Raw genomic sequence first — 24,161 nt, 5'->3', positions numbered from 1 at the left:
TTTGATCGACAGATGCTTTAATCTGTGAAACAACCAGTTTGGCACCGGATATCAACGGAACTGTCGTTTGGAAAGCTTGGTAGAAGCAGTGTGCAATCATCGAAGACATCAAACGGGTCCGGTAATGGCACAGGATGCTGAGGCAACTTTGCCCCAAGGCTTGAACTTGAATTGGGATTTTCATGTTGAAGACATAAGGTGTGTTCTTTCGAAAGGGGAAGTCTGGAAATGTTGACGAATTATTAAGATGAAACTAAAAGAAAATTGAACACGAGAATAGTTTTCAGGTTAGGATCCGTACAAGATCCTGCCCTATGCAGTGTCCTGTATTGTAGCACTATACAATAAATATCATCTCAGTTCCGTCAAACATAACATGGTCAACATCAACAGTCTTTATGCGCTTAGTGGTAAGAAGCGTAGGCCGGGGCGGCGTACGAGAGAGCTGGGCTCGAGACGTAGGTCTTGGCCAGGGGAGCGGCATAGGAGACAGCCGGGCTCGAGACGTAGGTCTTGGTGGCCAGAGGAGCGGCATAGGAGACAGCCGGGCTCGAGACGTAGGTCTTGGCGACAGGAGCGGCGTAAGAGATAGCTGGGCTCGAGACGTAGGTCTTGGCAACCGGGGCGGCGTACGAGATGGTCTTGGCTACTGGAGCGGCGTAAGAGATGGTCTTGGCTACTGGAGCAGCATAGGCGACCGGGGCAGCAGCGACGACCTTGGTGGCCAGAGGCTCACGGTGGACGACAGCGTTGAATCCGTTGTGTGGGTCAGCCGTGTACTCGACGGTACGCTTGGTGCCATCGGGGTCAACGACGGAGTACGATCCCTGGACAACATCTCCGCTGCGAGATTCCTGCTGAGACTTGGAGTCACCGGTCAGGGCATCGGAGATTCCGTACGAGAACGAGTACTGTGGGTTCGGGTCGTACTCTTCTGGCTGGGCGGCGTACGCCACCTTGGCGATCGGGGCAGCATAGGTAGCGACCTTGGCCACTGGGGCGGCGACTAGGGCCGGAGCAGCGGCATAGCTGACAGCTGGCGAGGCAATCAATCCGGCACGGGCAACAGCGACCAGAGCGGCGAACGCGACAAACTATACCGGCAGAAGAGAACGATCGTTAGTAACAGCTGGACGCCAGAGCAAACCCACCACCAAGCTTCCACTATGACAATCACGCTCGTTTTGCGCACACCTACCTTGAAGGCCATGGTTGTTGGTGTTGCTGAAGTGAGCTGTTGTTTGCAGTGCAGAGAACTCAACCAAACTGTGCCATGATCGGAAATGGTGAACCAATTTATACCGCGAGCCCGCTGCACGAGCTGATGTAATAGTAGCAATAGGTTATAGTAGATCGGCTTTGCGGCACCCGTTCCGCTGGCGGTGATGGGTGGAAGGGAGTAGGGGTGTGACTTCTCGTCGGCAACATGTGCGTTTCCTCACGTGTCCGAACTTGAGTTCGATGCCTTCACTTTTGTGCAGACGCATTGGACGTGAGACCGGTGGCACGCGTACCAGTTTGAGCCCTCTCGAGGACATTGTTGTCTGTTGTCAAGCGAAGCATTTTTGGAGCTCAAACTCACCTGACCGCTACTTCGCGATGGCGTTTTGGGCGATGGACTTCCTGGCTGGTAATATAATAACCCCGTAGGGATTGATCATATAGGAAAGCGATCGCATTGAACTGAGAAAGACTTAGTAATTGTTTTTATTTGATTACCTAATAATGTTTGCTTTTCCCAAGCAACTTTGCCTAAAAATCCGCTTTATTAAGCATTGATCGGTGGTATTAATTATATCGGCGTTTCAAATCCAAGTAGCCGAGTGTAAACTGCTCATAAAGCAACAAAACAGCGCACACCTTTCAATGGAATAGATTGAATGGCCCAAAGGTCGAGATGTACAGAAGTTTTCGAGCGACAAGCTGGAGAGCAATCGGATGCTTCCGAAGCTGGGCACTCTCGATGGTGCGAACAACGAACCATATGTTTGTGAGTGGGTGTACATCTTCCTAAAGTACGCTTAGGTGCACTTGAAAATATGTTTGTCTATTGTTATGATCAAGTGCATTGAAGCATGCCAGCTTCCTGCAAACAAACTTACTCTAACTTAGGCTCCTCTGCTAGCGTGCACAGGTAATGCACTGTAGTGTTTTTGTTTGCAAACTGTGAGAAGTTTAATTTGATTTGCTTTGGCTCGTTTGCGTCAAGTTTCGACGTACCCGAAACTATTTCGGTACGGGAGTCCTCGCATCGTCGCATTACCCTTTCCAGCCAACGGGCACAGGCGACGACCGTGGTTGAGAAAATACAGGGGCGAGTTTGAAGAGTGAAGAAATTAAATTTATTACAAACTTCCAACCACACCCTGCTAGCCACAAAACGATACGGGGTGTTCAAAATTCTATTACAAGTTTGTGCTCTCCTTCGAGTGATGCACTTACGATCCCGTGGTGAAGAAAATTAAATCACCTTTCCTTTAGGCAAATGCATACCAGGCGGCATGTAACCAACGCTGATTGTGATCGTAAAAATGAAGCTTTCCAACGCGGTGTCGTTCACCTTTGAGACAATTGAGTGTGCCAAAGGAAAGGAAAGACTGCCATCGCGATGTCTTCTCACAAATGAACAAAACACACGAAAAAACATGCTGCATCATATTTTTACTGCAATCGCCCACCGATTTATCATCGGATGCGCTTGTGTGCAATTAAACAGCAAACCGAGAACAACGGCAACAAAAATGTGCAAGTTGTTCACTCTGTTGTGCACACTTTCCGGCGAAACAGCAAACCCCAAATTTTATGGCCCATTTGGTTCTGTTCTTAGCACCACTGAGGGATGATGAGAGTTGGCAATGTTTTACCACTCATCAGTGCACGAACGCGATTTGTAAATTTATTATCACCGTGCGTGTTGTTGCCGTGGCATTGCAGCAAGGGTGGTTTGGTTTAGTGCAGTTTTATAACGCTTCTTCTCAAAGCTTTAGAGCTTTTCGCTAACGAACGTTGCGCCGAACGGCGCATAGCAAAGCGGCGAAGCGGTAATGCAATCAGACCCTGCGGACTCACCTGATCATCATCATTACCTTTATGTTGCACTTTTGTGTTGCACTCTCTCGCTCTGTTTTTTTTTGTGCTGAAGTACTATTTTGGTGGAAAGTTTCTTGTACAGAACGGACGCACACAAAGTGGCTTAATGTATGTAAAAACTCTTTGCTTTATGATGTTTTAACGAGCGCTTGACCAAATTCCTAACGTTGGATCTTACCAGAGTTCAATGTTACACACGATCGGGGTTTAGATAAACCCTTCCGGCCTTCGTACGGTTCAAACACCTCATAGCGCGTTAGCGTTAGGCATGGACCAACATAATCGCACGGAACACACGCACCCTTAAAGCATAGGCGTCACCTTGACCGTGTGGTGTCATTGTCAAAGTACCTAAAAAGAGTGCTCCTTTTGCATTGAAGCTGTTCGCTGTCCGGGCATGCCCAGGGGGAAGGTTGTGTTGCCGTGTCTGCGCGCCGGAACCGGTTTGCACCTATGGTCGGTTCGTCGTGTGGTGTCTGCAAATTCCAGCGAATCTCTCATCACTTGCTAGCCCGGATGGTCCGATATGCAGTGTTTGGGCTCGGGTTGGTTGGCGTGCATGGCAGCGAGTGGTATCTAAGCTTCTGAAGCCCTCCCGTGGTGTGATTTTTGATGCTGGTAGGAGCTGCAAGCTATCCTGCAGCTGTCGGTCCGAAGGTTTCGTTGGCTGACGTGAAGGATGGCATGACGTGTTTTGCTGTTGCCTAGCATGCATGTCAAAATCATAGTTGGTAAGTTGAAATGAGACACCTGTTAAGGAAGGAGATTAAAAAACCATCAGTTTGATGTGTGATGGACTACGATTATAATTTGTTTGATTTTAGCAATTTGCGGAATGTCCTAAGGATGACTTGAGACGTGGCAGCTTAAAAAGCTCTGCATGTGGAGATGCCTTTTAGATTACGAACATAAACAAGATCAATTTGAGGAGTTATCATTTTTTATCTGTCAACCAATTCAATTTTACCTGCGATCACAATGATTTGGTTTTAGTTTATCGAACACAAAATTAGGCGTTCAACAAATAACCCTGCATTCGGATTTAATATCGCGCATTTTGGAATAATTCGCACATTGTACAAATGCCAGAACGCACCAAAGACACGAAACTAGGTCATACTGCTGAGCACGCTTTACCGAGATACGCTGGAACGGGAGATGCGTGGGATTACGTAAACGAAACTGGGTGGCTTGTCGAAAACCGATGAATGTCAGGGTCTTCCTGCTCTCGTCGTGTTATACACTCGTACGTAGAGTGGATACATGAAGTACATCTGCTTAATAGAACACTTGAGTAACATAAAAAAACTTAGATTAGGGTCTAAACATGTGATTTGCACAACATATTCCTTGCTACTTTAATATGAGAGTGAAAATTGTAAATGAACTTCTTACGTTATTTCTAAGAGAAGAACAAAACGGGTTCGGGCGTGTGGGTAATTGTTGTTTTGTTCCTTGTTTCTTCCGCCCGTGGACAGAATATCACAATAAAAGAGAATCTTAAACTGGATGTTGCCATTTGGCGTTACATAATATCAAGGACAGTTGTCTCATGGTCAAGAATAAAAGTGAAAGTGTCTGCTCTGTTCTAGTGATTTTAGTCATGTATTCTAGAATATATTTCAACAAGATAGTTTCATACTTTTGTTTTCTTATGAGCTATTCAAGGAATCAATTGGTTGAGGATACATATGCAATTGTCACAATTGTCTTTAAAATGGGAAATGTTTCTTTTGAACTTGTCAACCCTACTAAAGAATCGATCTGAAGCACACCGATAGTTAACAAAAGCAGATCAAGATGACTTCCAAAAGTGGTTCAACAATTGCGCAACCCATGTCACTGCTGGGACACCCTGCAATGGAATTCAAAGCCACACATCGCTTTAACGACCAGGAACGCACGAATGTGACCTTTTAGTAACGCCTTTTGAAAAGTGAAGGCAACGAACTCAAGTTCAAGCACGGTTCGGACGCAAACGCGAAATCTGCACGCCGACCGTACGTGGACCGGGCCAACAAACCGGAAAACTTGTCGTCTGAACCATTTCGTCGTGCTTCATTTCGTATAAATTGGATCACCGGTTCCAATCACGGTACAGTTCGATTGAATCCTTTGTACTGTGAACAACATCGCTGCACCGTTTTCAAAATGGCCTTCAAGGTAAGTGTAAGCCCCGGTGCTGGAGTATGATCGTGGACGAACAGTGTTTGTAGCGTTGGATCTTTTGTTATCCTGACAGTTCCTGACTTTCGCCGCTCTGGTCGCTGTTGCCCACGCTGGCTACATTGCCTCGCCGGCAGTTTCTTACGCTGCTGCTCCGGCTCTTGTCGCCGCTCCAGTGGCCAAGGTCGCTACCTATGCTGCCCCGATCGCCAAGGTGGCGTACGCCGCCCAGCCAGAAGAGTACGACCCGAACCCGCAGTACTCGTTCTCGTACGGAATCTCGGATGCCCTGACCGGTGACTCCAAGTCCCAGCAGGAATCTCGCAGCGGAGATGTTGTCCAGGGATCGTACTCCGTCGTTGACCCCGATGGCACCAAGCGTACCGTCGAGTACACGGCTGACCCACACAACGGATTCAACGCTGTCGTCCACCGTGAGCCTCTGGCCGCCAAGGTCGTCGCTGCTGCCCCGGTCGCCTATGCTGCTCCAGTAGCCAAGACCATCTCGTACGCCGCTCCAGTAGCCAAGACCATCTCGTACGCCGCCCCGGTTGCCAAGACCTACGTCTCGAGCCCAGCCATCTCTTATGCCGCCCCGGTCGCCAAGACCTACGTCTCGAGCCCGGCTGTCTCCTATGCCGCTCCCCTGGCCACCAAGACCTACGTCTCGAGCCCGGCTGTCTCCTATGCCGCTCCTCTGGCCAAGACCTACGTCTCGAGCCCAGCTCTCTCGTACGCCGCCCCGGCCTACGCTTCCTACCACTAAATCCTGAAAAGACTTAAACGCACTGTTACATAATGAAGGTTATTTATTACAAGAAAAAAACAAATACAAACCAGGAAACTTGAATTTAATGTCGTTCATCTATCAATCAATATCCGTTTTCAATGTACTGTTTTCTTATTCACAATGAAAAGTGCACCAGGAGAAGGAAGAGTAGAGGTTTTTATTCACTCTTCGCACTTAAGCTGATATATGATGTTCGGACAGGCTATCATGTCCTTTTAGGTTAATTATGTGTAAATTTAGGAATTATTCGGTTCGTGGTCATCCGAAGAACATTTTCATTGAGACTATAACATGAAGAAAATAGCCTTTTACTTTCAGTACATATATTGTACAGCGTTAACTGCTTTTGTTCTTTCGATTAATCGCATGAAATTATCATTATGGAGAATTCGGCAAAACTTTTGTTGTTTTACAGTTCTTATTGCTTTAAAAAAAAAATTAATGCAAACTATGCATGGTACTTAATTTCAGGATATTTATTTTACGTACTTAAAATAATATATTTTCAAACATCTGATAGGCTGTTCTTTGAAAATGCCATGACTCGATGGTTTGTAAGGTGATTTAACACATTTAACACCACTATAAGTGACAATAATGTTGATGGGACAGGCACATTTAGAATTTACAATCTATACAGTGTTAGGCCTGGTCACGACAGGACCTAGCCTTCATCCCATCTGGATCGTTTCCCCGTAGCTAGGACTCACTATCCGGCTACGAAGTAAATACATGCCGATACGGACTGCCAGATCTAATGAAAAACAACTATTTGGTGTTAATTAAAATAAAAATAAAATAAATTAAAATAATATTTTTTTAGTACAATTAATGTTCCTGAATCAAAAATATGGTATATTATATGATATGATTTTCATTTATGTCTTCAATTCCATCTATCTACGAGCTCTTAATAAATTTAAGTTCTGTGAGTTTAAATATATTTCAACGATCTTCATTTATCAACAAAATATTCCATTAAATTATGAAAAACCATACGAAATTGGAAATCTTATGCCACTGATGTAATTTAATCAGAAATGATTGCACAAATGGCATCACGATGTTAAAAAATTTGGTTAATAATAAATGTGCAGTGTACCCATAAGGTAGTTCATATTTGATCCAGAATACAAAAAAAAAAGTTAAATTGGTCATGGTAATTCAATCAAAATCCACTCCCGTCTAGTATGGACTTTCAGCCTACTAAGAAAAAAACATAAAACCGAATTAATCAGCTCATTATATATAAAGGGGAAAAAGAGAAAGTAATACCACAATATGACTCCAAAAACATGTTAGTTGTATCGAGCCAAATTGTATAATTAAGAGAATACCAAACCGTATAAAGCTGAAAAGAATTCATTCGTTTCCTGAAGATAATTCAAACACAGCCAGTCCCACTGCGAACGGTCAATGAACGAAACGATCGCTTACTACCGTGGAGAGGGAAAGGCATACTATGAAATATGCTTGGCATTATCCTTCCCACACCAGGCCTCTCAATTTTCTGATGCAATTTGGAACCTAAGAACAGAATTGTCACACGCCGCTTGAATGAACGGTAGTATAAATACCATGCCAGAAGCAAACTAGAGCACAGTTCAATCTGCTGCATTGACCAGAGAACAAGTCACTAAGCATCTCAAAATGGCATTCAAGGTAGGTTTTGAAAACGGATGCTACTCAAGCTTCAAGGCATCGGAAACGGATTTTGAGCACCTCCGGAAATGGATATTAATATTCGACTCCTTTCAATCTGGTTTCGCTAGTTCGTGATCTTCGCCGCCGTGGTGGCCGTTGCCCGCGCTGGCTACATTGCCTCGCCAGCAGTTTCTTACGCTGCTGCTCCGGCCCTTGTCGCCGCCCCAGTGGCCAAGGTCGCTACCTATGCTGCCCCTATCGCCAAGGTGGCGTACGCCGCCCAGCCAGAAGAGTACGACGCGAACCCCCAGTACTCGTTCTCGTACGGAATCTCGGACTCCCTGACCGGTGACTCCAAGTCCCAGCAGGAATCTCGCAGCGGAGATGTTGTCCAGGGATCGTACTCCGTCGTTGACCCCGATGGTCTTAAGCGCACCGTCGACTACACGGCTGACCCACACAACGGATTCAACGCTGTTGTCCGTCGTGAGCCTCTGGCCGCCAAGGTCGTCGCTGCTGCCCCGGTCGCCTATGCCGCCCCTCTGGCCACCAAGACCGTCGTTGCTAGCCCGGCCATCTCTTACGCCGCTCCAGTAGCCAAGACCATCTCGTACGCCGCCCCGGTTGCCAAGACCTACGTCTCGAGCCCAGCTATCTCTTATGCCGCCCCGGTCGCCAAGACCTACGTCTCGAGCCCGGCTGTCTCCTATGCCGCTCCTCTGGCCACCAAGACCTACGTCTCGAGCCCGGCTGTCTCTTACGCCGCTCCTCTGGCCACCAATACCTACGTCTCGAGCCCGGCTCTCTCGTACGCCGCTCCTCTGGCCAAGACCTACGTCTCGAGCCCAGCTGTCTCCTACGCCGCCCCGGCCTACGCTTCCTATCACTAAATCCTAAAAAGACTTAAACGCACTGTTAAACTGTGTTAATGAAGGTTATTTATTGCAAGAAATAAGCAAATACAAATCTTTGAAAAAAAAATAGTGCATGTTTTGAGTTTGGTTTTGTTTGTTTTTATTGTTAGATTCTTTCCAATTGTCGTTGCGATACATGTTATACTTCAAATTGATTGTTTACCTGAACCGTTTAGCAAAGCATCTCGTCTATTTTAGTGTTGTTCTATTTTTGTTCATTTGTTTGCTTTGTTTTCGTTCCGTTTTGAATTGATTGAATATTCTTTTAACGCATGATTAGTTAAATTGTTTTCAACCGCATATACGGGTATAAGAAGGTGGTACGAGTGGAGTGCATTATATGATCCCCATACAATGATCATTGACAATACGGTAAATGCCGGCATCATTTTACAAATAAATAAAACAAAATAGTCTTTGTCAATAAAATAATTTAAGTGTTCGTGAAGCACCGTAATAAAATGTGAGAGACATATTGTCGTATTTGTTTGTTAATTTATCTTCCAGTTGAACAACGCAAACCGGTAAGCGTGGTGGCTTACGAGTAAAGTTCACATGGCATTTCCTTTTGAAATGTTTTATTTTTGTTTTATTGCTACGTTTATTAGTTTTCTGCCTATGTCAGTTGCGTAAGCGTATGAACATTTGTTGAACGTTGCACAGTACATATTGACTTGTGATGTATGGTCTATACCACAAATTATTGAAATTACAAATCAAGAGAAAATCATTTAAAATAAATAAACAATTTGCTTTTAAAACTTTAACTATCACGAACAAAACTGTTATGGAACTAATGATGTAATTGGACGCAACTTTAGTTATGTTCTTTTTGCATTACCATTCAAAAGTAATAAAAAGGACGACCGTAATATGATGAAGAAGTTTTATATTACGTTGAAAACAAAGTGTACGAGGTATTGTTTTTCTTTATCTTAAATATCAATCATATACGATTATTTAATATTATTTACGCTACTGATTAAATTATGACTGCATTTATTACAATTAGTTTTTGGCCGTACAGATTTAGATCACCAACTAATCGTTATCACATGACCACATGTTAGACGTGTTTAAATATATAAAATGTAAAAAAAATCCTTGAACAAGTATGCTTCTATACAATTTCTAGTACATATATTCATAGCTGTCGCGGCCTAAACGAAATTAAAGAAAACGTTTAAATAATAATAGCTTCTGTAACACAAATAATAATTTAATGAATTAAATTTAATTGGCTGTAAGAATATTATAACGGAATGACCTATGTAGCTAACTTTACTCGCTAATTTTTCATATATTGAATATTTCTGAAACATTTCTTCGAACGTGGACATAAATTTCAATTTATTTGCCATTTCGCTTGGCCTCCAAAACAACTAGAACGAAGAACAACTACAACCATACTTTCAGTTCTTCCTTAATATTCGCAATCAGGATAAGATGTAATCCTCGATACGCACATTAAGCACGGTCATTTGGTTCATTGATCGCATTGGCCTTTGATTAATTTGAGGTGGGGTGTTGGCAGCGTACTATCGCAAAAGTACGGTTTGCTTTATCCTTCCCACACCAGGTCTCTTGACTTTCTGATGCAATTTGAGACCCAAGAACAGAATTGTCGCACGCCGCTTGAATGAACGGTAGTATAAATACCATGCCAAAAGCAAACTAGAGCACAGTTCAATCTGCTGCATTGACCAGAGAACAAGTCACTAAGCATCTCAAAATGGCATTCAAGGTAGGTTTTGAAAACGGATGCTACTCAAGCTTCAAGGCATCGGAAACGGATTTTGCGCACCTCCGGATATGGACATTAATATTCGACTCCTTTCAATCTGGTTTCGCTAGTTCGTGATCTTTGCCGCCGTGGTGGCCGTTGCCCGCGCTGGCTACATTGCCTCGCCAGCAGTTTCTTACGCCGCTGCTCCGGCCCTTGTCGCCGCCCCAGTGGCCAAGGTCGCTACCTATGCTGCCCCGATCGCCAAGGTGGCGTACGCCGCCCAGCCAGAAGAGTACGACGCGAACCCCCAGTACTCGTTCTCGTACGGAATCTCGGACTCCCTGACCGGTGACTCCAAGTCCCAGCAGGAATCTCGCAGCGGAGATGTTGTCCAGGGATCGTACTCCGTCGTTGACCCCGATGGTCTTAAGCGCACCGTCGACTACACGGCTGACCCACACAACGGATTCAACGCTGTTGTCCGTCGTGAGCCTCTGGCCGCCAAGGTCGTCGCTGCTGCCCCGGTCGCCTATGCTGCTCCAGTAGCCAAGACCATCTCGTACGCCGCTCCGGTAGCCAAGACCATCTCGTACGCCGCCCCGGTCGCCAAGACCTACGTCTCGAGCCCAGCTATCTCTTACGCCGCCCCGGTCGCCAAGACCTACGTCTCGAGCCCGGCTGTCTCCTATGCCGCTCCTCTGGCCACCAAGACCTACGTCTCGAGCCCGGCTGTCTCTTACGCCGCTCCTCTGGCCACCAATACCTACGTCTCGAACCCGGCTCTCTCGTACGCCGCTCCTCTGGCCACCAATACCTACGTCTCGAGCCCAGCTGTCTCCTACGCCGCCCCGGCCTACGCTTCCTATCACTAAATAGCCATTTCGGTGATTTTGATACGAAAGGCTTCCTGTAAATTATTACCCACTTGTAAATGGAATAAACCACTTTAACTGTCATCATTTTTGTTTTATTCAAGAGGTACGGTCGGACCGTAATGCTGTAACTATCAATAATATCGTTGTACAGTTTCAGCAATAAGTTCACAAAGCGGTGTGTTCCATTTCCTTTACCCAATGAACTTCTCTCCGTACTTGCACTTTACACGTTCCGTTCAAGACTGATGCCAAAATGTGATGCAATACATGCTTTGAGCTACGTGTGATATTTTCCTTTGCCGTATAATATTATATGGTCCCATTTCTGTGCCACCGCATCTGACATGTAGGGCAAATCGAGGTGAAACGAACAGAGTGAAACCACGAGATGCGAATCAGCCACCACCGGGGAATGGAAGCAAACGGTGCGGGTAAAAAGTGGTCGTTGACTGCCCGCTTATAGTGCGAAGCTTGATCAACGACCTTGCCTGCGGTGTGGTGGATTGATCGGCTGTGCGGTCTGCAGACTTCTTGCAGATGGTAGCTCAAACCGCGATCACCATGCTAACGTGACATGTGTGTGACGCTAGAACCGGCACGATTGACGCGGCCCCCGGTATGTGTACCGGCTTTGCGGAACACAATTTCTACCGACTTGATTCAAGGTTCCAATCACCTGTTGATGAATGAATGAATGATACGTCTACGGCGTCTACGAATACGGCTCAATCGCCGTGAAATCGTAAGTTTGTTTGGTGCGGGTCATTAGTTTTTGCTTTTGCGAAGATTGTTGATAGCTTTGCAGTTTCAGGAAATCAGCACTTCTGTGATAGCGATTTCTAAAAACCAATAAACCTGTTTAAGGATAGTTATTATACGTGTTTGAGGTTACCGATGGAATGGAGAGCTTTAATTGACGATCGTTTTCTATTAAGGTTTCATTTTTTATGCGGGAAGTTTTGGTCGTGTCACTTCATTCTGGTCTTGTTAGCAACGGTTTCACTCAGTTTTATTGTACCAAAAATTAGTATAAACATAGTGTTCTAATGTTTTAAATATTGCAAAATATCTTCTTAGCGTAAGGTTAATTTGATATCGTGAATCGATTTGCAAATTCTACATGAGGATCGTCTGTTTCTTTCTAATTGGATATGATTGATTGAGCATCATAATGGAGGTGCTCATTAGGAAGACCCTCGTCATCTTTGATTGAGATTCAAGTTTGCTGTTTTGGCTTAATATCCTTGAGATGGTTTGCTTTTTCAGATGATAGAAGAACCTTCCACTAGGTTAAGTTTAAATACGGATCGGATTAGCGGGCTGTGATCAAATTTTAATCGGTGATACTTCACACCATTTGTTGTCCACACGGGATCAATTCGATGATCGTTGAAACAATAAAAAAACGGAACCACAACAACGATCTGTGCGAAATCGTTCCCAATCAGGCCGGATGGCCTAGCCGGTGGAACAGTAGTGGAATACGCACGAACAACATGATCGCCTGTGAGAGCGTTGCCATAAAGAATGGCGTCCAATCAGCCACCAGCAAAAATCTCCGAAAGGTCAAAAATCATTCCGGCTCCCGGCTCCGGTGTACGAGAGATATGTGCGAGAAAGGGTGGTTATACACGCCAAAAGCCAAACGGTGTCCAACGGTTCCCTTCCCCGTGCAACCCACTCGGCATGGAACGGAAGTTCACGGGTGTACACGGCAGCGAAACATAATAACAACAAAAGTCACCCCATTTTGTGGCTCAATCTCCGAACAGATCGGGTGGGACCCTCTGTGAGCGCGGTCAGAGGTTTGATCTGGTAGAACCGATTCGCACTAGGGCGACCTCGAGTACCGCCGATCACAGTGCGGTCCAAAAACGCAAGCAAAAAGAAACAGGCCAATGAAACTAAAAGTGAACGACCTTCTTGAGCACGGGAGGAAGGAGGTATCCGTCCAGCGTTGCGTTTACGACCGGTGCACTGGTGCCGGGATCGCTGGACAGGTTCGCCGGCAGCGGGCGTCTTATGCGTACGTTACGCTGTAAGACCTACATTACGGGAAGGGATGGATTTGCACGCGACTCCATGCACGTGTGTGCGTTTTTTCTTCGCACCATTTTGATCTTCACACTGGACCTGTCCGGGGTGTGTGTGTATGTGGAGGGAAGCGTGTCAGCTCGACGCATTGGGGGATAGCCATGGGAAATTGATGCTGGACCAACGCCTGTTGTCGGGGTTTCATTTCGCAACGCACAGACGCGCCCTGATTCCCGATGCAGTTTTAAACTTTTATGTTTTTATGTACCGCTTGCCCTCCTGTATCGGTTCGGACTCAATGCACTGGTAAGGGATAGCATGCAGGTTTGGCGAGAACAGTGGGCCCCATTTGCTGGCGGAGCTTAGCGAACGGTCGAGCGTATAAATTGGGCAGCTCGGACCAAACTAGTCACAGTTCGATTGATCATCCGGTGCTGTGAACAACATCTTCTTCAACCCGACGCAAAAATGGCATTCAAGGTAAGGTGTTTTGCCCCTTGCAAAAAAGACATATACAAAAAAGTCCAACCGAGGTGGAGGTGGTCAGACTCTGTTGGATTAGGAGTTAAATGAAGGAACTCACCGTCTTTTCGACTCTTCAGTTCGTGACCTTCGCCGCGCTGATCGCTGTTGCCCGCGCTGGCCTTATTGCTTCCCCGGCTGTCAGCTATGCCGCTGCCCCGATCACCAAGGTCGCTTATGCTGCTGCTCCGGCAGTGGTTGCTGCCCCCGTTGCCAAGGTTGCGTACGCCGCCCAGCCAGAAGAGTACGATGCGAACCCGCATTACTCCTTCTCGTACGGAATCTCGGATGCCCTGACCGGTGACTCCAAGTCCCAGCAGGAATCTCGCAGCGGAGATGTTGTCCAGGGATCGTACTCCGTCGTTGACCCCGATGGCACCAAGCGTACCGTCGAGTACACGGCTGACCCACACAACGGATTCAACGCTGTCGTCCACCGTGAGCCTCTGGCCGCCAAGGTCGTCGCTGCTGCCCCGGTCGCCTATGCTGCTCCAGTAGCCAAGACCATCTCGTACGCCGCTCCTGTTGCCACCAAGACCGTCGTTGCTAGCCCGGCCATCTCCTATGCCGCTCCGGTAGCCAAGACCATCTCGTACGCCGCCCCGGTCGCTAAGCTGGCCACTCCGGTCGCTTACACCACGGCGCTCCATCACTAAATGGGCATCCCTCGACTGTCACCAACCGGCACCGTTTGTACATATATCTTCAAAACCCCGTTACAAGACTCACGCCTGATTCGTTTAATTTATTGAACGTTTGTTTTGAATTTGAAATAACAATCAATTGAATCCGTCAATCTCTGGTGTTTGTGTTTCAATGGGAGTTCCCGCACATGTAAACAGTCCTTTTCTGGAGTTCAAAGAAGTAACCCTACCAGAAATACCTGAATATTGCTTCTGAACCATCGGAATCATCTTGAGATGGGCTACGAAATGGATACACGAGACATCGTTTGCGTGCCGTGTCGGTTCGGTTTGCGTTATGGGAAGATTTATGTGTTTGTAAATCCCGCTGAGAGCCACCGTTTAATACTCGGAGTTCGGAGACGAGCATGAAACGATCCTGCGTCGATAAGAATGTTAGCATCTTCGCACACTGATCAGTGTAGGGTTTGGAGAAAAGTCGCACATCTTTACTTGTGTCTCATTTCACTGAAGCAGAAAGCCACGTGTACGCTGAAGGATATTTTCTTTCCAGGTGTGTAGATGGGAAATGGAGAACTATGCGTTGCCGAAACACCTGCCCACGGTGGTAGCGTATCATGTGTCGTGTGTACACTTCACGGCTATAGATGATAGCTGAAGTACGGATGTTTTCACGCATTGATCTTCAAACAGTATCATCTCGCCACGTCGTAAACAGGCAGGCCCTGGAGATGGCCATGTCTAATGTATACCAGAGCGACCGGAACGGTAAACATTACTGTAAATTATAACGTAAACAAACACATACGTTGGAATGGGCTGTCTTTTCCCGTTTCCGTCTGGCGTAAAGGCTCACCTGGTACGCGCTCACTGTACACTGTCGTACGGCAATACGGTAGCGTTCCCTTGCGTAACCATAGCAACGTCAGATTCATCCTGTGGCGGTTTCGGTGTGCATCGATTGAACAAATTAGTCCCACGTGCGCTTGTTTCGCATACTGGCCACGCATTACCGGTCTCGGTACATGGGGGGGAAATCGAAGTATGTCCGGACATCGATGCATAAGGATGCATTTGCATCAACAGCAAACTAATGATACGAGCCACGAGAAGCGTTTTGTAAAGGTGGCTTGCTGGAGCTTGCACCGTTAGCAAGTCTTGGTGTCCCGAGAAATTGGAAAAGGACACTCACTCTCCCCGTACATCATGAATAGTAAAACGATCGTCTAGAGAAATGGTGCCCAGTGGCATCCGTCCACACATCCCGGTTGCTACCGCGGGTTGGTTCCAAAGGCGCACAGTAGGTGTTTGTTTTTGCTGTTGCGGAATGCGGAAGGAAGCATATTTATGTAGGTGCCAAAAAGAAGCCACCGCCTCCGGTCCGAAGGAAGCGCTTACGCGTTGACTTTAAGCTGCAGATGTATGTTTGCACTTGGACGAGAGCAGTCAAGTGGAAGGACAAACACCATCCCGTACGTAACGCGACGGTGTCGCTTTTGGTTGCATCGCGATGCATTTGTGTGCCATTTTGCGTGCGAGTCCCGTATCGCTGTGATCATGGTGATTAATGATCGTGTTTGTGTAAGGTGGTACTGAGTGTGCTTGTTAGTTGGTGTTTTCCTATGTACTAATAGTTAGGTGAAATGTGTGAAAATTTTCTCCGTTGTATCGCTCGATGATGATAATTAGCAGTACGGAGGAAATGAAAACATTGCTAACAAACATCAACCAACATGTCGATATGCTACGGTGCAGTTACATCCGTGCTTTGCTTTGGAAACAATGACTTGAAAATATTCTCAAAGTTCAATTTCCCTGAGCATAGCCTGGGCAACTTTCGAGCTAATTCGCTACAAAACATCCTGCCTGTTAGTGTATCTTTGTTTTTATTGATGTTTCGTTTAATGGTAGATTGAACAAATGTTACCGTGCTGTGAAGTCGTCGAAGTTGAATTTCTCTCGGAACTGTTCGCCGACCAGTTGTGGACGGTCGTCTAGACCGTTGACTGGTGCTCTCCGTACCAATCTCTTGCCGGATTGGGGAACGATTGGGGTACCCTGGGTAATGTTTTCTTCACCCAGCTGCATCTGTTCGCCGGCGTTGTGCTTTTTTTAGCCTGCAAGAACAACAACATCACGATAGACTGCACTCGGTATCGGGCCACAGCTGTGGTAAAGCGCAACACGGGTTTTCTAAGATACTGTGAGCTGTTCTAGCGGGCGAGTGAGACCAAACCATCATCTACCGGATTGTCGGTTCGGAACCGGTCCACAACCACATCTGCATAGCCCTTCCTGAAGGCTCGATCACTGGTACGCACGTGAACTAACCGAAAGTGGATGGAACGGATCGGTGAACGGCCACAGCTTCCTTTCGCTGGGCAGCTTCAGGCCCTTTCGGAGAAAGTTAACATTATCGTTTTGTTTTGTCTTGCTGTACTTCCTCCGTACAGTCGCCACAAGTAAACGAAATATTTATGTTACACTGTTGCCTGTGCGGTGTTTTCATTTCGCCTGATGCAGGCCGAGAATATTCAAGCCCGCTGTCGCTGTCGGTCATATTGTACAAACGCAAGAACAACCAACGAAGGAAAGACTTTTATCTTTCTCATTTGCTGGTGTTTTATTTTCTTGCCTTATTGTCACCGCAACTTCGGCGGTGCTTAGCCACACAACACACATTCCCATAAATCACAACAGGACATGGTTACGCAGGCCAGTTCTGCTGCTCACTCCCCCGGATCCCTCGGAGCCGTGCCCGGTAACCGACCCCGTTGAATGCTTTAACTTTGAAGCTTTTGAAAAACTTCCCATCCCACACACATGTGCGCGGTCGGACATGCACTTGGCAGTGGGATGATGGGTACCGCGGCATAAATGACCGTACACAAGGGGATACATCTGACAACTGCGTTTCTCGAACGAGCGAACCACAAACGAACAAAAGACGCAAACAGCGTAAGGGGCATGCACTTGAAATTTAATTACTTTTTATGCTCTATAAAACATAACTAGCCGCTCGTTGGGCATGGTGCATGCGAAATCCTCGGGCATGGGATGACATGTACCGACACCGCGAAGTGGACGTTAAACAGCCAGGACAGGTTCAGCCGGCTCGCTGACGGAGCCGGTGCCTTTGGAAGGACCTGTGAAGTGAGGCAGTGTGGCTGTCACTTTGTTTTTGGGGCGTGGGGCATTTGCCGGTGGCGCATAAACAGCACCAACAGTGTAAGTGAGTGTACCATCATTCTCTCATCATTTGCTCTCCTCCGGTTCGGTGACGGTGTGAGCTTAAATTTGTAACAATAATTTTTATGCAATCTTCGTCCGGTGAATTTATGTCACTCGCCTGAGGCCATGTTAAAGTTGCAAAAAATAAGAGTTTATGTTAGGATTTTGTTTCTGATGTTGTTTCCACTGTGAAAAAAAAAGAAGGTTCTAGCCGGATGTGGGTGGTGCGTTGCTGCAGGCTATCCGGTCGGTTGATGGACGTGTTTATTATGTAAATTGAACGGCACAAACTAGGAATGTATTTACACTACAAGAACTATATACGTTCCGGGATTTTTGTCAAGTGAACTTAGAAGAAGAGTGGTATGGAAAATTCCAGACATACCAAGTCCACCCCTGGTTCGTTTTTTAACATCTTCATTTACATTACTCACCACTTAGTACGGAAGTGCTCAGGAAAAATCTAAGTTCCCACGAACGATACAAATAACGCACCGAACAGACGTGCTAACGTAACGCTGGCCTGAAGACCTCTGCTGGTGCTTCAATAACGCCACGCGCATTATGCATTCATCGCTTGCGACTTATCGATGATTATGGGTTTTGCCATCTTAAGCAAACCTGCCCAACAGAAACGGGGTGTCTTCCTACTCCGCAGCATCCCGATCGAACGCCACTTGACGGTTCAATCGATCGCTCGATGCTGTCGATTGTTGCGAATCTCGTACCCGCCGCGAAAGGTTAAGGTGTGCTTTTGCCCAACAACATGTGCCGTGCGCCGTTCCGGCAAAAACCGTTTTGGCCTGGGTCATTATTTATGAATGAAGACAGGGCACGACCGTTTGATATGTGAAGCTTTATTGCGTTCGTTTCATTCGCAACATCCCCGTTGCCGCTGGCAGGCGATGAATATGATGATGATGATGATGTTTGCTAAAGATTACCCGGTTTTACAGGATTCCTGTTGGTTCTGCTTTAAATTTCAAATTAATATTTACAACGAGCAGCGCATGGATTTGCGAACACAGTGCTGCTGCTGCACAGTGCTAAAAAATGACGGTTATAATGCGAGACGCGTTGACAAACGTCAAAACCGGCGCATAATGATGATGCTGTCGATCGACAACGTTTCCCTCCCACCCATCTCGGCGTGATCGCTTTTGCGGAAGCGGTTGCGCAACGTTGCATACAGAAGCACGACGTTCGGTGCATCTTCTCCTCGGTGCATTGTGGACCGGCGTGTCTTGTCGACACCGTCACGGACACGCTCGGGAATAGATTTATCAACGCAGAGAAATGTCAATTAAGGATATGGTCACTGTTTAGCGGCGGCACTATGACAGCCGCAAGTACAAGAGCCAAGATGTGGACCTGGTGCAGAGCTGGTTATGATCGGCGTAACCATCAGTTTGCTATAATTATCATTGATAAACGCCAAAGTTGACAGTAAGCTTTAATGTTTATTAGTTTTAACCTTAATCGGCAGCGGCACGTTTGCGATAAATTCTCCCCACACGTTCACGGCACCAGTGGCAACATCGTAAACGACGACTTCAAACAAATGTAAATAGCGAAACGTGATCAATAAATCAAGCGGAACGATACGGGTGGTGGTACACAGTGGATGGAGCTTCGTTTGATGTTTGCACGATGATTGAAATGTTACGAAAGTGGTTTAAAATTGCAATGAAACGAGATAAATCACACCACTCCTGACATCATTTGCTGCATCGTTAGCGCTTCGTGACGCACATTTTGGGACCGTAATTCAATTAGCCAATAATCAAAGATTCCAAAAATATTTTTAAATTTCACCACCATTTGGATGTTTAAAAATTCGCTTCAAACGGTTACTTCAACGGTGCAACACAACATTAGGCTTCCTACAATGACTGACCTACACCAAGCGCTTGGGATGGGAACAGCGTAACCGGGATGATGCACATCTGGTGCACACATGTGCATTCCGGCAGTTTGTCTTTTTTTTTTTTTGCTTTTCGTTCCTTCTTTTTTATTGTCCCGCCCTGTTCGGATCATGCACGGCTGGCAACTGACAATCACTTTTCCGTTCGTTCCAGACGGTGTTCCAGTTCGGTGCCAACCGGCACCGTATCGCTTGCACATAAGGGCATAATGTTCGAGCCGTGAATGTTCCGAGCGAAACTCTCGGTTCGACACACACGGTTTGGCAGGGCCATAGAAGTCGGGAACATAAAATCAAATAAAAATCTGTTTTGGCGTTAACATGCTTCGTCTTCTTCTTCTTCTGTCTTTCGGGCCAGTGTTGTCGCCATTAATGTACACATGCTTAGTGTAAGCAACTGGTTGAGGTTTTTTTTTGCGTCCTGCAGCCAAAATGTTCACGGCACTGGTTGTACCGGGACTGGAACACTGATTGACAAGAGATTCGGAATTTGGTATGTTAGCTAACATGACACAGGAAGTGGCATTCGATTAAATGAAACAGACCGCAACAGAGTCACTAGCCGTAGCAAGGATAACAACATTGCTGATTCCTTTTCCTGGCGGAAGCTGACATGAAGCTAGCCACAAGCGCCGGAAATAGGAAAGGTTACCTTCTGCCGTACCAACCCAAGGATCCAAGGGTACTTGGACTACCTCAATCGACGTTCCATAATTGAGTGCTTCCGATTGCAGGGGACCTCACCCCTGCCTGCCTGCCTGCCCCCATTAACGTACATCCACATTCGGGCAGGACTCCTGGAACCGAACTGGTTAACGTAGCGCCCGCACGAGATGGGCGCGTGCTCGCGCGTACATGGATTGCATCATGACATTTGTACCGAAAACGGGTTCCAAACCGTGCGACTTACCTTGAGATGGCAAATTTAAGTGAAAGGTGTGGCTGCACTGATCTCCCCCCCCCACCCCCCCCCCTCCACCCCACTCCATTTTTAGCCTGCTCCACATTTGGCCGCTCCAAAACTCCACACGGCAGTGGAATGGTTTGCCAACTCTTCTCAAGGCCATCGACGGGAATAAGGCGCGGGCGCAAAGACCTTGAATCCCGGGCGTGCATGTGTGTGTGTGTGTGGCTGTGTGTTGGAGTGCGACTAACCGAAACCGGTAAATATCAACCGAAACACACCGGTCGACCGTAAATGGCAAATGCGGGAAAAGGGTAAGCCGGCACACTGTTGTCGTCGGGCCTGGATGGACGACTTTGATTTGGACATGGGAAAAAAAGTAACTTCTGCTAGTAACATGTGGTTGAGTGGTTGGCACGAAAGAAGAACGCTAATGGCTTCCGAGAGATTAAGATTATTGCTGATGTTGGGGTTTGTAATCGACTCTCTCAATTTTATTCGGGGGTGGTTTTGTTTTTGGGGTTTTGAGAATAAATAAATAATGTGCATAAAGAAGCAAATAAAATAATTGGTGCTGACATTTGAATAATGGGTTCAGTGTATTTTTTTCAAGATCTTTGAAACCTTTGAAGAATATACGTAAACGTGTAATTCAATTCTATCACATCAACTCAATTTGACGTACAGTTCTTTAGAATTTCGATAAAAACTCCGTCCTTAGTCGATCTATTTAGCTGATGCCTCAAAAGATCACTTCGATACTCTTAGTTTATTCGCAATGATTAAAGTAGGTTAGCTAAGATTTATATTGGTTTTTCCAATTAGGATTAAATTCAAATTATTTTGAAGACAATAACTTCTCTAAAGCAGAAACTAATCTACAGAACTTGAACGTACTCTCTTTAAAATACAAAAAAACAAAATTTAATGCTTATTGTTATAATGATTTTGAAGATTTATTATGTCCCAATAATACAAAATTGGTTAATCAAGTGTACTGTTATCTCAAACATACCATCAGTACCAGACCATCAACACCCGGAACTAATGTACTAAATTCTGTTTATACGGTTATTCAATATACAGATAGCTTATGGCAAGAAGGTACATGTTCCTTCATGGAAGCAGGGCTTGTTATAAAAACTTTCAATAAAAATATTGTTCAATTGGGATTTGAAACTTTTTGGTCCCGCAACGAAACAATGGAACTTGCTTCAAAAACACCGTGCCTGACGGCTGTAACATGATTGAACTCTTATAAATCTATCAATAAAAAACAAAAAATGATTGTGCAAAGTGACACAAGTGACACAAGTGTTAAGTGACTTATTTTTCGTTATGACAAATTTGAAAATTCGTATGAACTCCATAATCTGTGTAAACAGACTCGCTGCTCTCCGTTATCAATGATCAACGGACATACATAAACATACACAAAATCGATAAGTTAAGCCAAACACAACAGAGCTTAAACAACGCAATCTCTGTTGCCAACCTTTTCATTCCCTTCGGAACGATCCGTACCGTTATGGAAACCCCTCCACCCCCCTCCCCCCTCCCCCAATTACCCAACGATGTGTAATTACTCTTTATCCTTAATGCTGAAACCTCACAGCAGCACAAAAAGCGAAAGTCGAACTTTATCATCAGGAACTCACTAACTCGCTTCAATCGATGATTTTCTTCACATTTGTTTGCTTTTCCGATTTGCATCAACGGATCAGAAACCGCATTCGTGTGTGTTTTTTTTGTTGTCTTCTCTCTTTCAACAGTAGAGTTTCCTTGTGCTCCTTTATCGAACGCTTTTGAATGCACGGGGGTATTTGTATATGTGTGTGTGTGTGTTGAGAAGAATTTTATAAATGGCTTTATTAACGCCATAATTTTTCATGCTTCCACATCGATGCATCGATTTGCCTTCGAGCGTCCTGTCCCTGTCCTGGGATGGTGAGCGTACATCGGTCGATGGTTGATTGCGAAATGTACAGACCTCATCCACACTGTCCGCATCCGAAAGGAGGATCCCACGGGGAGTTGAAAGTTCGGTACGTTCCGTTGTGCTTTCGGATTCCGTTTGCCCCCCCTCCCAATCACAAACCGATGCTCGTAATTCAAGCTTTGATTCAATTATCTTAATCAAATGAGATCGAGATAGGTGTTCCCGGCAAGTGCCGGAAGTGAGTGCCGGGTGCCAAGATAAAGTTTTTCATTCTTACCTTCCCCCAATCCTTCGGGGTGGGGCTCATTGGGGAGGGTTCCGGTTTCCGCTCGTTGATGGCTACGGTGGTGCCTTACCGCTGGGGTGAATACTTTGCGGTCGAAAACCAGACCAAGCGGAGGTCGCTTGCGCGAGAGGCAGGGCCTTCTGTGTACCTTGACGAGGATGTGGTACACTCCGCTTTCATACGGGGTTGGTTGGCGTAAGGGCCATCGAGGGGAAAGGAAAGGCACAGGGCGAAGCGAAAGGGAAAACCACCACGAACAGGTAACAACAGCAAAACATCATCTTGCCGACAGGCGATTGAACCAATCGAGAAAAGCCATAGATGAATCGAGACCGTACAATAACGTTTGTGGCACAAGTGGCAATGCGAGGGACAGAGGTCGGGTTTTCCTCCCACTTTCATGCACGGCAGAAAATTGATGCGTTGATTGTTCCGTACACCGTACACCAACGAATCTACTTCCGGCGGGGGATTTAAGAACTTTTGTGTGCGTGTGTGGAGCTAGGTAGCTACAGTCGTTTGATTTGGCACTTGCCTAAACGAGCATTATGCCGCACACAGCACAGCAAGCGTGTACTGCTCGGCTGCCTGACGGCTTGCGGAGAATGTGTATCGATTTGTTGATTCAGAAAAAAAGGGATTTCGAACTTGATGCGGATTGAGATTGGGCAGGTGAAATGTTAACGAAACTCTTCCAGCGTATGCATTGCACGTGCGGAAGGATCTTTGAAGGTGCAGGTGTTTAGGCCAGAGTTCCAATTGTTAGTTACTTGTGCCCCAGATCAGTGTGTTGGTATCAATAATCTGTTGTATTGTCTGCAAGTTTTTATTCCATGCATTGCTTCATAATTGTTGTACTCATAATTAATCAACTTTTTCGTTTTCTTTTCTAAACTCTCTTTTGCAGCTACCTTGAACAGCTGAGATCATAGGTTGATGTGCTAGAACGAGTAAAAGCCTACAATCGTTTTATGGAATCGTTCAGAATCGATCAGACAGCCAGCTCATAAACAAGATGAGGTAAGTGGAGAGATAGCCACAGTCGGTTTCAATCGACGAGATGACCTTTCTCTTTTAAAGGAAAATTGATTGTTGTCTGGGTTTTCAACGGATGGATTGTTCCGGGGTTTTGTTGAAGCACTTCGGCCTTTAAAATCTCGGTAAAACAATAACCGTTGTGATGCATTGGTTGGGAGTGGCTTTTGGAGGTGTCTATCCATCCGTCTCAATATCTCAAAAACAGCTAGAAACAATTGCCTTCAATATTTTTTTTTCATTTATGTTTATGATAGCTTTGAGTTATTGCCTTCAATATATTTTTTTTTCGTTTTTTTATAGAAGCTTTGAGTAATTGTCATTTTAACTGTTGCTTCCATCATCACATTAATGTTTGAGGTTGAATTTATCTTCCGCATGTGATGCATGACGTTTACATAACGTTTCTATTGCATTATTATTTTAAAATTAAGTTT

General features: G+C 45.8%; 3 protein-coding genes across 3 annotated transcripts; 2 read left to right on the top strand and 1 right to left on the bottom strand.

Moving 5' to 3' along the window:
* Window positions 1-404: 404 nt before the first annotated feature.
* LOC128710443 (cuticle protein-like) lies at window positions 405-1,210 on the bottom strand. Its single transcript, XM_053805496.1, has 3 exons — window positions 1,199-1,210; window positions 606-1,094; window positions 405-512 (listed from the first exon to the last, which is right to left on the bottom strand). Exons 1-3 carry the CDS (start codon window positions 1,208-1,210, stop codon window positions 405-407), a joined length of 609 nt encoding a protein of 202 aa, XP_053661471.1.
* Window positions 1,211-5,241: 4,031 nt separating this feature from the next.
* On the top strand, window positions 5,242-6,022 carry LOC128709707 (cuticle protein-like). The gene is made up of 2 exons (XM_053804717.1): window positions 5,242-5,253; window positions 5,333-6,022. The coding sequence occupies exons 1-2, from the start codon at window positions 5,242-5,244 to the stop codon at window positions 6,020-6,022; spliced, it is 702 nt and encodes a 233-aa protein (XP_053660692.1).
* Window positions 6,023-7,696: 1,674 nt separating this feature from the next.
* LOC128717438 (ice-structuring glycoprotein-like) lies at window positions 7,697-14,417 on the top strand. The gene is made up of 7 exons (XM_053811442.1): window positions 7,697-7,708; window positions 7,819-8,565; window positions 9,112-9,128; window positions 10,312-10,348; window positions 10,459-11,187; window positions 13,606-13,719; window positions 13,842-14,417. Exons 1-7 carry the CDS (start codon window positions 7,697-7,699, stop codon window positions 14,415-14,417), a joined length of 2,232 nt encoding a protein of 743 aa, XP_053667417.1.
* Window positions 14,418-24,161: the final 9,744 nt, after the last annotated feature.

The sequence above is a fragment of the Anopheles marshallii genome, chromosome 2, assembly GCF_943734725.1.
Source record: "Anopheles marshallii chromosome 2, idAnoMarsDA_429_01, whole genome shotgun sequence".
Classification (NCBI taxonomy): Eukaryota; Metazoa; Arthropoda; class Insecta; order Diptera; family Culicidae; genus Anopheles; species Anopheles marshallii.
This window is presented reverse-complemented; position numbering and strand designations above follow the sequence as displayed.